This window comes from Haliotis rubra, unplaced genomic scaffold (assembly GCF_003918875.1).
Source record: "Haliotis rubra isolate DU_JTF1 unplaced genomic scaffold, ASM391887v1 Scf342, whole genome shotgun sequence".
Classification (NCBI taxonomy): domain Eukaryota; kingdom Metazoa; phylum Mollusca; class Gastropoda; order Lepetellida; family Haliotidae; genus Haliotis; species Haliotis rubra.
The window spans coordinates 794,803-810,461 of NW_025767016.1; the positions used below are offsets into that span (position 1 = coordinate 794,803).

At 44.5% G+C, this 15,659-nt stretch overlaps 1 protein-coding gene across 1 annotated transcript in view; it reads left to right on the top strand.

Moving 5' to 3' along the window:
• LOC124284684 (transient receptor potential cation channel subfamily M member-like 2) overlaps positions 1–15,659 on the top strand; it is a 72,825-nt gene that overhangs the window by 20,989 nt on the left and 36,177 nt on the right. The window contains 12 exon segments of the mRNA XM_046720785.1: positions 2,181–2,278; positions 2,577–2,674; positions 6,631–6,833; positions 7,518–7,615; positions 7,887–8,021; positions 8,465–8,524; positions 10,626–10,755; positions 10,973–11,100; positions 12,534–12,634; positions 13,392–13,617; positions 13,960–14,082; positions 14,379–14,452. Coding sequence (XP_046576741.1) covers positions 2,181–2,278; positions 2,577–2,674; positions 6,631–6,833; positions 7,518–7,615; positions 7,887–8,021; positions 8,465–8,524; positions 10,626–10,755; positions 10,973–11,100; positions 12,534–12,634; positions 13,392–13,617; positions 13,960–14,082; positions 14,379–14,452 — 1,474 coding nt within the window.

The following is a 15,659-nucleotide window of genomic DNA, read 5'->3' on the forward strand; positions in this document are numbered from 1 at the left end:
TCGGAGATAGTCACGTGGGCAGCTAGTGGTGCATGCCGCATGCTTTGCATGAGAGCTTGGAAAGCTGTCTTATAATGAGGGTAGCATGGAGTGCTTGGGCGGATGGACAAGAGAGGCCTAGGGAAAAGAGTTTACATCATTCCACTCAGTGTCGAATCAAGAGAGAGAAGTGCATACCATGAGATAGGATAAGTATATAAATATACAATTTACATTAAAATTTTCAAGTTTGAGATGGCGTAGTTGTACAACATATGTTTGAGCTGGTGTAGTTGTACGTGCCAAGGTGGAGATGGCATAGTTGTCCCCCGCCGCAACGTGGAACGGAGTACTATGTATTCAGCGGCGTCCGTACCTACGTCCCAATGTCTTCAAATTTGGTCACAGCCAACATTGGGGGATCATGCAGACACCAGTTGATTTGAGTGACCTTGACCTTATCTTCAAGGTCACGACATTTTGACCACTATTCAAAATCTTAACCAAATATCTCAAGAACTGTGGTACCCAACGTCTTCAAATTTGGTCACAGCCTACATTGGGGGATTATTCAGACACCGGTCGATTTTGGTGACCTTGACCTTATTTTCAAGGTCACCACGACACTTTGACCACATTTCAAACTCTTGTTAACCAAATATCTCATGAACTGTTGTACCCAATGTCTTGAAATTTGGTGACAGCCTACATTGGGGGATTACACAGACACCAGTCGATTTGGGTGACCTTTTATTTGGTGACCTTGACCACTTTACAAAATCTTGTTCAAGGTCATGAACTGTTGTACCCAATGTCTTCAAATTTTACACTACTTGGGGATTACACAGACACCATATTTCATGGACCTTATTTCAAGGTCACCACGATGTCGTGATATCTCATGGACTGTTGTATCTTGAAATTTGGTGACAACCTACATTGGGGATTACGCAGACACCAGTTGATGTGGGTGACCTTGACCTTATCTTCAAGGTCACCACGACACTTTGCACACTTTTAACTCTTGTTAACGTGATATCTCATGGACTGTTGTACCCAATGTCTTGAAATTTGGTGACAACCTACATTGGGGGATTACGCAGACACCAGTTGATTTGGGTGACCTTGACCTTATCTTCAAGGTCACCACGACACTTTGACCACTATTCAAACTTATTTAAACGCGATATCTCATAAAACATTGCACCCAATGTTTTCAATTATGTTGACAGCCTACATTGGTTGATAATGCAGACACCAGTCATTTCAGGCATCTTGTATGTGACCAAAAAAATAAGAAATAGTGAACATAGATATTCCATTCTTTAACAGCAGGAGACATTGCCATATCAGTGGCAAACACTTGTTGTACAACTTATGTTTAAGATGGCGTAGTTGTACTGGCCAAGATGAAGATGGCGTAGTTGTACAACCTATGTTTGAGATAGCGTAGTTGTGCAGCATATGTTTGAGATTGTGTAGTTGTACTGGCCAAGGTGGAGATGGCGTAGTTGTACAAGTTATGTTTGAGATGGCATAGTTGTACACTTATATTTGAGATGGTGTAGTTGGACTGGCCAAGGTGGAGATGGCGTAGTTGTACAACTTATGTTTGAGATGGTGTAGTTGTACTGGCCAAGGTGAAGATAATCTATATTAACTACAAAGTAGCAAAAACTGTAACCAATAATGAAATAATGTGAATTTTATTCCCTTGAGACGTCTCCAATCTGTTTCCCATGAGACATATCCCTGATATGTAACCGGTGAACACGACATCAGCTCCCATGTCTGTTCATCAGTTAGCAAAGGCGTATCAAAGACTGTGGAATAAACACACTCATAGTTAAACAAAACTAAGTCCAGTAAATTGTAACTTCAGTGTCAGTGCTTGAAATGAAGCAATTTTCTTATTGTCAGCAATTTGATGTCGCACCATGTCAACACACAAAATGGCATGATGCGCTGGACACGACCAAGCATCACATAGAAAGACAAGGGAAGACACACATATTTTTATTGCAGATATATAGGGATTGTGTATGTGCTCAGAATGTGGTTCGTTCAGGGTTGCTTTTTAGATGGGTATATACACTAGCATTGATTTTGAAGGTTATAAATGGGGTCACTTTATGCAAGGCAAGATACGTAGTTATGCTGCCAATGGTGTTATATGAAGGTGCATGTCTGTTGTGATTCAGGTGTTCCAGTAGTCCTGCTGGTGCTGGAGGGGGGACCAGGCACTCTGGAGACTTGTAAAAGTGCCATTCAGAATAACACTCCCGCTGTCATCATCAAGGTACTGTAATATACTTTCAACAAACATTGCTTCCTCATTAACAGTTCATTTACTTGAAATCTAACTTGAATATTCGTCAGTTGTCATCAAAGCTAATATGGTTGCCAAAACTTGATGTGGGAAGTCCAATCCTTTAGATTGCAAGATATACTACCAGTTTGTGTAAAGAATGTTATTCCTAATTCTGTAAAAGATATTTCTTGTTGAGCCAACTTTTGATTTTAGGCATAATTCATTAGATAAGCCTCTTCTCAAGCTGACTTACAGGTACTTTAATCAATTTGCAATCGCCTCACAGGGGTCTGGACGAGCAGCAGACATCTTGGCTTTCGCATACCAGCATGCAACAGAACAGGAAGTGGAAGTGAAAGACAGTACTGGCAAGATAAAAAAAATGTATGTTGATTATCATCAGGGAATGACACACTGACAATCTTGTCGCTAGAGTGATTGACATCCATGCTTCTGTGATGACCCTAACTTGGACACTTATATCTAATTCTTTTTCAGAAGAGGTCCTCTTTGGGGTACTTATAAGCATTTTTATGATCATTAAAAATTCCTACGGCAGTTGGAACTATATTTTGAATAAAATATTTACAAAACAAAAACTCGTTTTTGTCTTGTACGACCACCACTGGGGCCCTGCAACCAAGAGAAGGTAACTCTAACCTTCAACCTCGTAACTCGCTTCCCATGCTGTCGTTCACATAGTGAAGATGTGTGTGCTGTCCTGTAAACTATTTCAAGTTGAGTTCCTAGAAAAAAATATAAAGATGAGTGAGAAAGAGACAAATATTGTATGTATGGTTCTTTTCTATTCGCATGGGCGATATATGGAACTCATTTCGAAAAATTTTCATTCATAAATGTTGTAACTTTTCCATCGCCTCACCACTTCAAACCATGTGTTTGCTAGATAGTAGGCGGGTGGCCTACTAACCCTTTTCTGTGTGTGTTTTCGCTTGGAAGGCTTCTACGCTTTAGATTTGGGATTCTTGACGCGTGTGTTATTATTACATCACATTCCATATACATAATTATTTGTGACACGTCATCACGTCTAGCTGGTGCTTTTTGTTGTTGACAATGTAATTCGACATCCGTCACTGCACCACTTCAAACTATGTGTTTTCAAGATGGCAGGCGGGGTGGCCTACTTTCCCTTATTCTATGTGCGTTTTCTCAGGCCTGATGTCTATCATACATGGCCAAGAGGCTGTCGATGGTATACTGGTTAGTCCCTGAGGCAAGTGTGAAAAAAGAATCACGGCTGTGTTGCCTCAGGTGTCCATGAGGAGGCCGAACCGTTTGAGTTCCCGGAAGCTTCCAGCAAGGCGTCAAGGACATGGCCTCGCATTCTACTGTCAGTCTGCCGTCCTTCCCACTTGACAGCCCAACACTGTCAGCTCCACACGGCACATCTGGAGGGAGCTGGTGGAAAGGGGAAAGAGCACTGGTGATTCTTCATCAGTGACTCTGGCACAGCAGCTGACGAAGGTCCGCACTCATCTGGCTAGGGACAGCATTTATAGCTGTGCCAGCCAAATGATGAGTGCGGTTATGGGCCTATGACACCTGTGACTGTTTCGAGGAAAACGGAAGCCTGTTGAGCTTCTCGTTAATCCCTCAGGTGCCCCGCACCGGCAAACGACATGTTGCCGACTGTATGGGTTTACTGTATTCTGCCGCAAATCCCTGTCAGACTGCGGCACACACTAGTGTCGGTTGATTCCAGCTCAGATAGCCAGATCACAGTGCCGGTTATGTTAACCGTACCTGGACGACTGGCTCCTCAGGGTTCTAGAACATTAGTTGAGTATGGAAACTGGGGCGTTGGGGTAGCCTTGTGGTTTAGGGCGTTTGCTCATCATGCTGAAGACCCGGGTTTGATTCCCCACATGGGCACAATGTGTGAAGCCCATTTCTGGTGTCCCAGGCAATGATTTTGCTGGAATATTGCTAAAAGCGGTGTAAAACCAACCCGCTCTCACTCTTACGAAACTGGGCTGGATTGCCAATCTCAAGAAGTCAGACCACCGCCCCGAAGCAGGATTCGGTCTTTCTTGGGGGTGATGCACATTTGAGGATGAGACCAATACAGCAAGCTTTGGCACAGATGGAGTCCCACTCAGGGAGCTACTGAAAGTTTCTTGAGACACCAGAGTGGTTGATTCCTCAACTGCAGTGGTGGACAGACGTCGGGCCCTGGAGATGCCGACGCTCTCAGTCTAAACAGATCCCCGGCTGTGGCATGTTCTCGGCGACCTGCAGTCTCTGGACACAACCTGCACATCAGTGTGCTGGAATTGACAGCAGTCAGGTTGGTGTTCGAACCCGCATGGACATTCTCACTCTGAACGGGGCGCCACACTTGATTCAGATTCACTGAGTGACTTGGCGCCTGTCGGGTCTAACCTCCAGTCACGCTGAATTCATGTAGCAGTTGCAGGCACAATTCTGGCTTCGAGGCGGGATTCGACACCTGTTCAGTTTGTGGATAGGTAAGGTGCGCTAGTGTGCAGATAGGGGGATTTCAGAATCCCTATTCTGAAGATTTAGTTTGGATTATGGTGGCCTCCACCTTTCGCAGGTACTCCATGGCTATTTCAACGTTTCACACCCCTTTCGATAGTGCTCTGCCTATGCAGCACCTTCTCGTACAGCGGTTTGTAGCTGGCATGAACAGGGTTCGACCACCTCGGCCACGACCCAGCCCACCTTGAATATTACCATTTGCTGTCAATTGACTGTCTGGCCCTGACTTTTCAAGTCTATCATCTCTCTCACTTCACTTGTTGACGTGGAACATGGCTTTTCTTTTGGTGGTGATCTCTGGTAAAAGGGTCAGGGACATCTATGCAATATTCACTGACCTGGCACTGACAGTATTTCATCCTGATCATGTCAGTATTCGCATCCCGGATACCTACCACTCTCAGATCGATACTGCTTTCCACGTGACAGCTCATATCAAACTTCCAACACTATCCTTCCGAGTGCTCACCCGTTGGATGGTCGCAGTGAACGGGTACCCATCTGTTCTGCTGTTTGGTGGCAGGAAGACTGGGGAATCTGCCAGCAAGCAGACTTTATCTCGTTGGCGTGTTTCCGTAATTTGTTCGGTTACAGTGCTAAGGATTACCTTCCCCCGAGGGGTTGAAGGCACATTTGGTGAAGGCAACTGCCGTTTTGATGGTAATATGCAGCGGCACTGCTCAATGAAGAGTTCTGTTCTGCCACTCTTTGGAGCTGGCAGAGCACCTTCATTCGCCATTACCGACTTGACACGCATTCTAAGGATCGTGCTCGGTTCGGTCATTCAGGTTCTCCTGCCACCCTGACCCAGTAAGTAACTGGTCATTGGTATCGGTTCTGTGTTCAATGTCTGTATGGTTCATATCACTACATCGTATAGCCTTACCACCCTTTTGGGTCGGGTTGGGTTTGGGGGTATCTTACGATGGAAATGGGTACGAACCCCCCATGGGTCACTGTTTGGCATGCCTTTCTTCAAGCCACATGTCACAGGACCAGGTAAGTGTCATAGTGAGCCAACACTAATTCGGCTACACTTTTCGCTATTCTGGGGATATTTGTACGCTAACAGCATTTCCCTCTTCTTGACACTTCTGTATTTGGGAGTCTTTGTTAATCAGCACTTGGGGTGATGGGGGATTACACTAACCCTCCTCGCACCGAGAGCGTTTGGTGGGGTGTTTTATCCTTCTTTTCACTCGTACAATGGCGTTTGCACTCTGTCGATTTCCTCAGAAAGTTTTTATGGGGTTAATAATTTCTCTGGGTTTCATCGGGGCCCCGGGAAAGCCCTCTTCCAAATAGAAGGGGGGGTAGGTGGTGTGGGGCTTCTTCGAATCATTAGTTTGCAGTTACTTATTAGCTCGGCAGTTGTTTGACCCCTGATCCTGACTCGTGTCCTCGCCTAATCGGCGTAGGACATCACGTGTATGTTTATCTCTATTCTACCATAACCTTCTTGAGATTTTAAAAAAACACATACTGTGTTGGAAAATCGGACGTATATAACGTGATTTTATACTTCTGAATGACTTTAATTAACCAATCACAATCCAGTATTTACTGAAGTCATGGTAGAATTATGATCAATATGTGGTGAAATGTTTGAGCTGATCAACCAGTGATTCCTTGACATTGAAACTGCATCTTTGTGATCTACGGCCATACGATTAATGAAGGCGGAGTTGCAGCTACCACTAGTACATTGCCTGTGAGAGCCATTTTAACCCCATTCATGCAAGTCTGCTTATTACTGAATAATACCTCACTCACTCGGATAAAGGTTATAACAGACATTTCCATCAACATTACAGAATGCAGCCAGAGCTGACCTACGCTGTGGAAGCAGACATTACTGAGATGATCAAAAAAGACTTTGGGGAGAAGGAACTAGCCACCAGGGTGGGCTGGGTTCGAACTTGTCTCAAGAAGAAAGACCTGATCACAATCTATGAGCTGGACTCTCGCATGTCCACCAAGGATGTAGACATGGCCATATTGAAGGCACTCCTGAAAGGTAGGTGGATGCTCTACTGTCTGTGTTCCTGTGTTCCTGTGTCCCTGTGGTTTAACATGATAAGCTCTCCTACAGTTACTAGTTGCATATCATTATCAAGTGTCCATTCATCATGCTCCAAACCTTACCAGGTAACTGAATATGTTTCAGGTGTATGTGCAGCACATAGTGGCTTTTGGGGTATAAATATTGTAAACTCTGTATTGATTTATCACATGTGTGTTCCCAGTGTACTTGTCTTCATTGCCGTAAGATACGTGTCCACATCCATCATTTAGATTTCTGTCCTCATGTAAAAGATTACTATAACATTTATAAGTGCTTCATTACTTATCTATTCATCTAGAATAGTTTCTCTTCTTATGTTGACGTATGGAATACTGATTTAACAAGGTCCATCAGATGTGACAATCACTCTACATCCTATGGGTATGGCTATGGCCAAACAGACTTCCATGTATCTTGGCTCGGTGACATGGTTGTCTACGTCATACCGCTGCTCGTACTATCAATCACTGGCTTAAATCTAACAGGTCAGTGTGAACTGATATCGGTCATTGGTATTGGGAGCTGCATGGATAAGTGATGGGTGATTTCTACTGGCGAGGTGTAATCACATGAATGGCAAGTGTTACATTCACATATTGATGTGTGTCCGACGGCCTGGTGATTTTCTGTCCACAGCTAATAGACACGAGGTGATGGATCAGTTGAGGCTAGCACTGTCATGGAACAGGATAGACGTTGCCAAGAGTGAAATCTTCACAGACCGTGAATGGGAGGTAAACAACTGTCTATACCATTGAAAACGGAACTGAATTTCAGATGTCTGAAGAATTCTGCAACGCTTGAGTCAATTCTCAGTTGTATGAGATTTGTTTTTTGTTTCTTTGGGGGAAACTTTAGGCAGTTATTTTTGTCAGACGTACTGTTGGTCTGTACCACAAGCAAAGAAACTTTGAGCTCATTCTTTTAAATCTGATCAAGGCATTAAATTAGAAAAGTGATGATTGGTAGAAATACTAAACGAGTACCACTATTGCCTACTTCCAGATGGGTCAGCTTGACCAAGTCATGTTCACAGCCATCGAGCTGAACCGTGTGAACTTTGTTGACTTATTCTTGGACCACGGTGTCAGTCTGATGGATTTTCTCACCCCAGCAAGGCTTCTGAGGCTCTACAATCAGGTAATATTACACAATAATAGACTTTATACATGCTTCATGCATCTATTTTATATATAAAGAAGGGTCAATGTTGACCAAAGACAAAGTGTATGTTGATAGCTTGGTCCATGAAAACATGTATTGACCTAATATAATTGTTTGTGATAAAGAGATTTCAATATATCAAACTATGTGATCGCAGACATCTGCTTGGCTAAGGCTTAGGGAATCCCATTTCCAGGTAATTATCGTTCAACTTTGTGTAACTGAAGATAATACCATAACTTACCAGGCCATCTGTTCTTGGCATCTGATTCACATACAGAAGGACTGTGTATAGTGGGAACACTTGAAGTGATATTCTTCAACTGTAGGTACTTGTCTTTAAGAAACCTTGGGACATTATGTGGGACATCTGATGTCTGTTTGACAGAGATGATGAGATGGTTATTTCATGGTTTCAGATTCCCAGGAACTGCCTGCTGTACACACTCCTGACCAAGGTCCATGGAGCATCAACAGAGGTGAGTGTTCCACAGACAGCTTCTTACTGCAGCTGTGGGGATGGTAGTAGGCAATGGTTAGTATTGTGCGAATCGAGTAACCCCACAATGGAGATTCCTTGATGGCAGGGATACATCAGTGATCTTTTGACTGTTGGTTGGGTTATGGCTATGGGATACAATGTGACTATGTCTGTCATGAGAGGATGAGGTTGTGTTGCCATTTTACCTGTCATCCTTTAGAAACAAAATTGTTTTATCCCACTGACATGTAATGCGGTGGGATAAAGTCGTCACCTTGTCCGTCCGTAATCATTTTGTTTCCGGAGCATAACTAAAAAAATCGCTCAATATTTTTCAACAGTACTTGGTAGATATATCAAACAGAACCTTAAGTGGTGCCTTTTGCTATTTGCAGATTTTTGGCATTTTTATTTTTCCTGGTTTCCATGGAAACGATTCGGACTTAGTCCCAAAAGTGAGGGGTGGGTTTCATTCGGAGCACAACTCGAAAACTTCTTAATATCTTTCAGCAAAACTTGGCAGATATGTGAGGCAGATGCCAAAGTGGTGCCTTTTGCTATTTGGCCGAATTTTGGCATATTCATTTTTCCTGAGTTTCATGGAAACGATTCGGACTTAATCCCAAAAGGATGGTGGGCTTTGCCTCCGGAGTATAACTCAAGAACCGTTCAATATATTTCAACAAAACTTGGTAGATTTATCAAACAGAACCTTAAGTGGTGCCTTTTGCTATTTGTAGATTTTTGGCATTTTAATTTTCCCGGTTTCCATGGAAACGGTTCGGACTTAGTCCCAAAAGTGAGGGGTGGGCTTCGTTTCCGGAGCACAACTCGAAAACTTCTCAATATCTTTCAGCAAAACTTAGCAGATATGTGAGGCAGATCCCAAAGTGGTGCCTTTTGCTATTTGCAGAATTTTGTCATTTTTATTTTTCTCGGTTTCCATGGAAACGATTCAGGCTTAGTCTCAAAAGGGCGGGGTAGGTTTCGTTTCCGGAGCACAACTCAAAAACTTCTTAATGTCTTTCAGTAAGACTTGGCAGATATGTGAGACAGATCTTGAAGTGGTGCCTTTTGCTATTTGCTGATTTTTGTCATTTATTTTTTTCATGATTTCCATGGAAACGATTCACACTTAGTCTAAAATCAAGATGGACTTTAAGTAACTGTCAGATGATTTGTTCTTTCAAAGATGTGGGGGCCGGGGGAATATGTCATCTTCTGATGACTCTTGTTTGAATGTGGTGTGGTACACATGTAGGAATGTGAGACTGTAATGACACATGTATGACTGTGAGACTGTAATGACACATGTAGGACTGTGAGACTGTAATGACACATGTATGACTGTGACACTGCAATGACACATGTATGACTGAGGCAGTAATGACACATGTAGGACTGTGAGACTGTAATGACAAATGTATGACTGTGACACTGCAATGACACATGTATGACTGAGGCAGTAATGACACATGTATGAGTGTGATACTGCAATGACACATGTATGACTGAGACTGTAATGGCACATGTATGACTGTGAGGCTGTAATGACACATGTATGACTGAGACTGTAATGACTGATGCATGACTGTGAGACTAATGACACATGTATGACAGTGAGACTGTAATGACACATGTATGACAGTGAGACTAATGACACATGTATGACTGTGAGACTAATGACACGTGTATGACTGAGGCTTTTTTGACACAAGTATGACTGAGACTGTAATGACACATGTATGACTGAAGCTGTAATGACACATATATGACTGAAGCTGTAATGACACGTATATGACTGAAGCTGTAATGACACATGTATGGCTGGTCAGTCTCGTTGGCTTGGTTGACACATGTCATCGGTTCCCAGCTGCGCAGATCGATGCTAATGCTGTTGATCACTGGAGTGTCTGGTCCAGACTTGATTATTTGCAGACTGCCGCCATATAGTTGGAATATTGCTGAGTGCAGCCTAAGACTAAACTCACTCACTCACTCACTCACATGTATGACTGTGAGACTGTAATGACATATGTATAACTGTGTGGCTGTAATGACACATGTATGAATGAAGCTCTAATGACACATGTATGTAGGTACACAAGTTCAGCCTGGGGGATGTGGGACATCTGCTGCAGGATCTGATCGGGGACTACTACCAACCGTACTACCTGACAGACAGCCGCTACAAGGAACTCAACACGGAGCAGCTGCTCAGTGCACCAGGTATCTGTACATGCTTGCCAACAATTACACTGATTTGATACAGAGTACAGGTTTTTGAATTGTGAGGTACTGTGAGATCAGTATGTAAATTTAAGACCAAAGACATAAACATATATGCAGTATGCATTGCAAACCTAATTGTTTTGATCTCAAGATCTCTTTGTTTTTGAGAACCAAATGATGATTCATTAACTGTACTTTGTTCCATGTTACAGAGCTCGAGCTGGGTCTGTGCCACAGGGCTGTAGTGATGTGATGTTACATCGTCCTATCCAAGAGTTGTTCATCTGGTCTGTCCTCATGAACAGGCAGGAGATGGCAATCCTTTTTTGGAAGGAGGGGAATGTAAGTCTGACATGTGCAAGATGCATAAGTTTCACAATTATTGTGGAAGTTTCACACGTAAGTTTGTAGGTAGCAAATATCTCAAATATCTTCACAAAAGTTGGAGAATGTAAGTCACTCACTTGAAGGAGTTATAAGTTGCATGCAGGATCGAGAATGTAAATCTCATACAGGATGAAGGAAGGAAGTCTACAAAGGTGCTGGTGTGGGGAGGATTTAGTCACAACTGCAGGAACTGTAAGTCTCATGCAAGTTGGGTAACGTAAGTCTTATACAGGCTGGGGAATGTAACTCTTACACAGGCTGGGGACGTAAGTCTTATACAGGCTGGGGAACGTATGTCTTACACAGGCTGGGGAACGTATGTCTTACACAGGCTGGGGAACGTAACTCTTACACAGGCTGGGGAACATATGTCTTACACAGGCTGGGGACCGTAAGTCTTATACAGGCTGGGGAACGTAAGTCTTATACAGGCTGGGAACCGTAATTCTTACACAGGCTGGGGAACGTAAGTCTTACACAGGCTGGGGACCATTACACAGGCTCTTACACAGGCTGGGGAACGTAAGTCTTACACAGGCTGGGGAACGTAAGTCTTACACAGGCTGGGAACCGTAACTCTTACACAGGCTGGGGAACGTAAGTCTTACACAGGCTGGGGACCGTAACTCTTACACAGGCTGGGGAACATAAGTCTTACACAGGCTGGGGACCGTAAGTCTTACACAGGCTGGGAACGTAAGTCTTATACAGGCTGGGGAACGTATGTCTTACACAGGCTGGGGACCGTAAGTCTTATACAGGCTGGGGAACGTAAGTCTTACACAGGCTGGGGAACGTAATTCTTACACAGGCTGGGGACCGTAAGTCTTACACAGGCTGGGGACCATAAGTCTTACTCAGGCTGGGGAATGTAAGTCTTACACAGGCTGGGGACCGTAATTCTTACACAGGCTGGGGACCGTAACTCTTACACAGGCTGGGGAACGTAAGTCTTACACAGGCTGGGGACCGTAAGTCTTACACAGGCTGGGGAACGTAAGTCTTACACAGGCTGGGGACCGTAAGTCTTACACAGGCTGGGGACCATAACTCTTACACAGGCTGGGGAACGTAAGTCTTATACAGGCTGGGGAACGTAAGTCTTACACAGGCTGGGGAACGTAAGTCTTATACAGGCTGGGGAACGTAAGTCTTACACAGGCTGGGGACCGTAACTCTTACACAGGCTGGGGAGTAAGTCTTATACAGGCTGGGGAACGTATGTCTCACACAGGCTTGGGAAACATAAGTCTCCCAGAGACTGGGGAATGCAAATCTCACACAGGCAGAGGAACGTAATTCTTACACAGTCTGGGAAATATAACATAATGCTTACCCTTTGTGAGAGTGTAAGTCCCCAAGCATTGAGAAGATATCCTTTGTTTCAGGAGCAAACCGCTGCAGCTCTGGTTGCCAACAGCATTCTCAAGGCTCTGCGTAAGTGTACAGATGATGCAGAGCTGATGAAGACATTGGAATCAAATGCAAAGTGAGTCAGTCCATGTTCCGGTAGAACCCTTAAGTTTATCTACAACACGCCTGTATATCAATGTGAAGTGTCAGGCAAACTAGCAGTTAGAAATCTTAAATGCCCTTCAATCTGCCCTCTATCCCCAGTTTGTCATATGAGCGAAATATTCTCAAGCACGACGTTAAACCCAATTTCACCTCACCTCTATCCCCAGTATGGGCAGTGGGGTAGCCTGCAGATGGTTAAAGCATCCGCTTGTCATGCTGAAGACCCGGGTTTGATTACCCACACTGGTACAATGTGTGAAGCCCATTTCTGGTGTCCCCTGCAATGATATTACTGGAATATTGCTAAAAGCGGTTTAAAACCATTCTCGCTGGCTCGTGTGTTTTATTGAGTTTTAGAAACTGTTCCTTCCTGCACTTGTGTCCATTGCCCAAAGTGACTTGGAAGACCTCTCCCTTTCTGAGCTGTATCGCCAGTGAGCATGAGGATGTCACTCCTGTCCTTGTCTCCCTTACTACCCTGTGTGCTTCATGTTTTTCTGTCGAATGCCCACATGGCTACATTGTGCAGCCCATTTCTGGTTTCCCCCGCCGTGATGTTGCTGGAATATTGCTAAAAGCGGCGTAAAACTGAACTCAGTCATGTTTTTCTGACCCTGCCTTTGTCCTCAGTGAGCTGGGGGACCTCTCTTCTCCTTACCTGTGTCCCCAGCTACTGCGACGACCTAGCAGTTTAAGTCTTCTATGTGCCACCTGTCCTGTGCTTTTAGTGAATTTGAAGACCTGGCAGTGGGAGTCCTCAACAGCTGCTACAACTCTGATGAGCAGAAGGCTCAGGACCTGCTGATCAGGGAGCTGGAGAACTGGGGCAGGGCCACTACTGTCCTCATCGCAGTGGAGGCAGACAACAAGAAGTTTGTGTCTCAGACTGCATGCCAGTCTCTTCTCAACAGTATCTGGATGGGCAAGATGTCAATGGACACTGGGAAGATACTGGTATGTGGACATGTGAAGATAGTTGTCAAAAGTACAAGCACCTGTAACAATACTTGGCATTCATCAGACATCATTGAGTCTAACCACGTGAAGATGCAATTTGTCTTTAGCTGGCAATGCTTGTCATAAGAGTTGACTAACAGAATCTCTGATTTGGTTGATGCCTGTGATCATTTCCCCATTACATCCATTGATGCTGATATCAGGCACTTAATTGTCTGGTCTAGACGTGATTATTTACAGACCATCAATATGCAGCTTCGATATTTGCTATATTGGGCTTTCATTGGTACTTAATCTTCAAGAATGGCACTGCATTGTCCAGTATTGTTCTGTTTGCAGCTTGTGTCCAGCTTGTTCATCTTTCCTCTCATCTGGTTCCTCATCCGGTTCCGGGAAGAGGAGAAGGCCAAGTTTGAGGCTCTCATTTCATCACAGTCAGATGGAAAGAAGCCAGCAGTAACGGTGGGTCTCATAAGGAAGGTAGCACAATCACTAACATGATGAGGGTAGCACAGCAGGGAAAAAAAACTTTCCCACAAGACCACAGGAGTGGACAATAATTAGTGGTCCTGTCTGTACTTCACTGGTCCAAAATAACATTCGTAGATTTACTTAACTATCAATACAAAATTCACTGGCCACCAGGACCACTGCAAACTTTAGTGGTCCTGATGAATTTTTACTAGACAGAGACCACAGGACCAGCATAAATTGACGCTGCTGATGCCTGTGTATCAGCTGTAACTTGTCTGTCATAGGACCAGCCATCACTGAGCCGTGAGAACACAATGTTGCAGCGAACTCCTACACGGCTGGACATGAAGGAGCAGAAGTGAGTAGCCAGTAGTAGTAGTAGCCATCACTGAGTAGCCATTAGTGGTAGCCATCATTGAGTAGCCATTAGAGGTAGCCATCATTGAGTAGCCATTAGTGGTAGCCATCAGTGAGTAGCCAGTAGTGGTAGCCATCAGTGAGTAGCCAGTAGTGGTAGCCATCAGTGAGTAGCCAATGGTGGTAGCCATCAGTGAGTAGCCAATAGTGGTAGCCACCAGTGAGTAGCCAGTAGTGGTAGCCATCAATGGGTAGCCAGTAGTAGTAGTAGCCATCAGTGAGTAGCCAGTGGTAGTAGTAGCCATCAGTGAGTAGCCAGAAGTAGAAGTAGCCATCAGTGAGTAGACAGCAGTGGTAGCCAGCAGTAGTAGTAGCCATCAGTGAGTAGCCAGTAGTATTAGTAGCCATCAGTGAGTAGCCAGTAGTAGAAGTAGCCATCAGTGAGTAGCTAGTAGTGGTAGCCAGCAGTGAGTAGCCAAAAGTGGTAGCCAGCAGTGAGTAGCCAGCAGTAGTAGCCAGCAGTAGTAGTAGCCAGCAGTGAGTAGCCAGTAGTATTAGTAGCCATCAGTGAGTAGCCAGTAGAAGTAGCCATCAGTGAGTAGCTAGTAGTGGTAGCCAGCAGTGAGTAGCCAAAAGTGGTAGCCAGCAGTGAGTAGCCAGTAGTAGTAGTAGTAGCCATCAGTGAGTAGAGAGTAGTGGTAGCCAATAGTGGTAGCCAGCAGTGAGTAGCCAGTAGTATTAGTAGCCAGCAGTGAGTAGCCAGTAGTGGTAGCCATCAGTGAGTAGCCAGTAGTGATAGCCATCAGTGAGTAGCCAGTAGAAGTAACCATCAGTGAGTAGCCAGTAGAAGCAGCCATCAGTGTGTAGCCAGTAGTGGTAGCCATCAGTGAGTAGCCAGTAGTGGTAGCCATCAGTGAGTAGCCAGCAGTAGTAGTAGCCATCAGTGAGTAGCCAGTAGTAAGTAGCCAGCAGTGAGTAGCCAGTAGTGGTAGCCATCACTGAGCAGCCAGTGGTAGTGGTAGCCATCAGTGAGTAGCCAGAAGTAGTGGTAGCCATCAGTGAGTAGCCATCAGTGAGTAGCCATCAGTAGTAGTAGAGTAGCCATCAGTGAGTAGCCATTAGTGGTAGTATCCATCAGTGAGTAGCCAGTAGTGGTAGTAACCATCAGTGAGTAGCCAGTAGTAGTAGTAGCCATCAGTGAGTAGCTA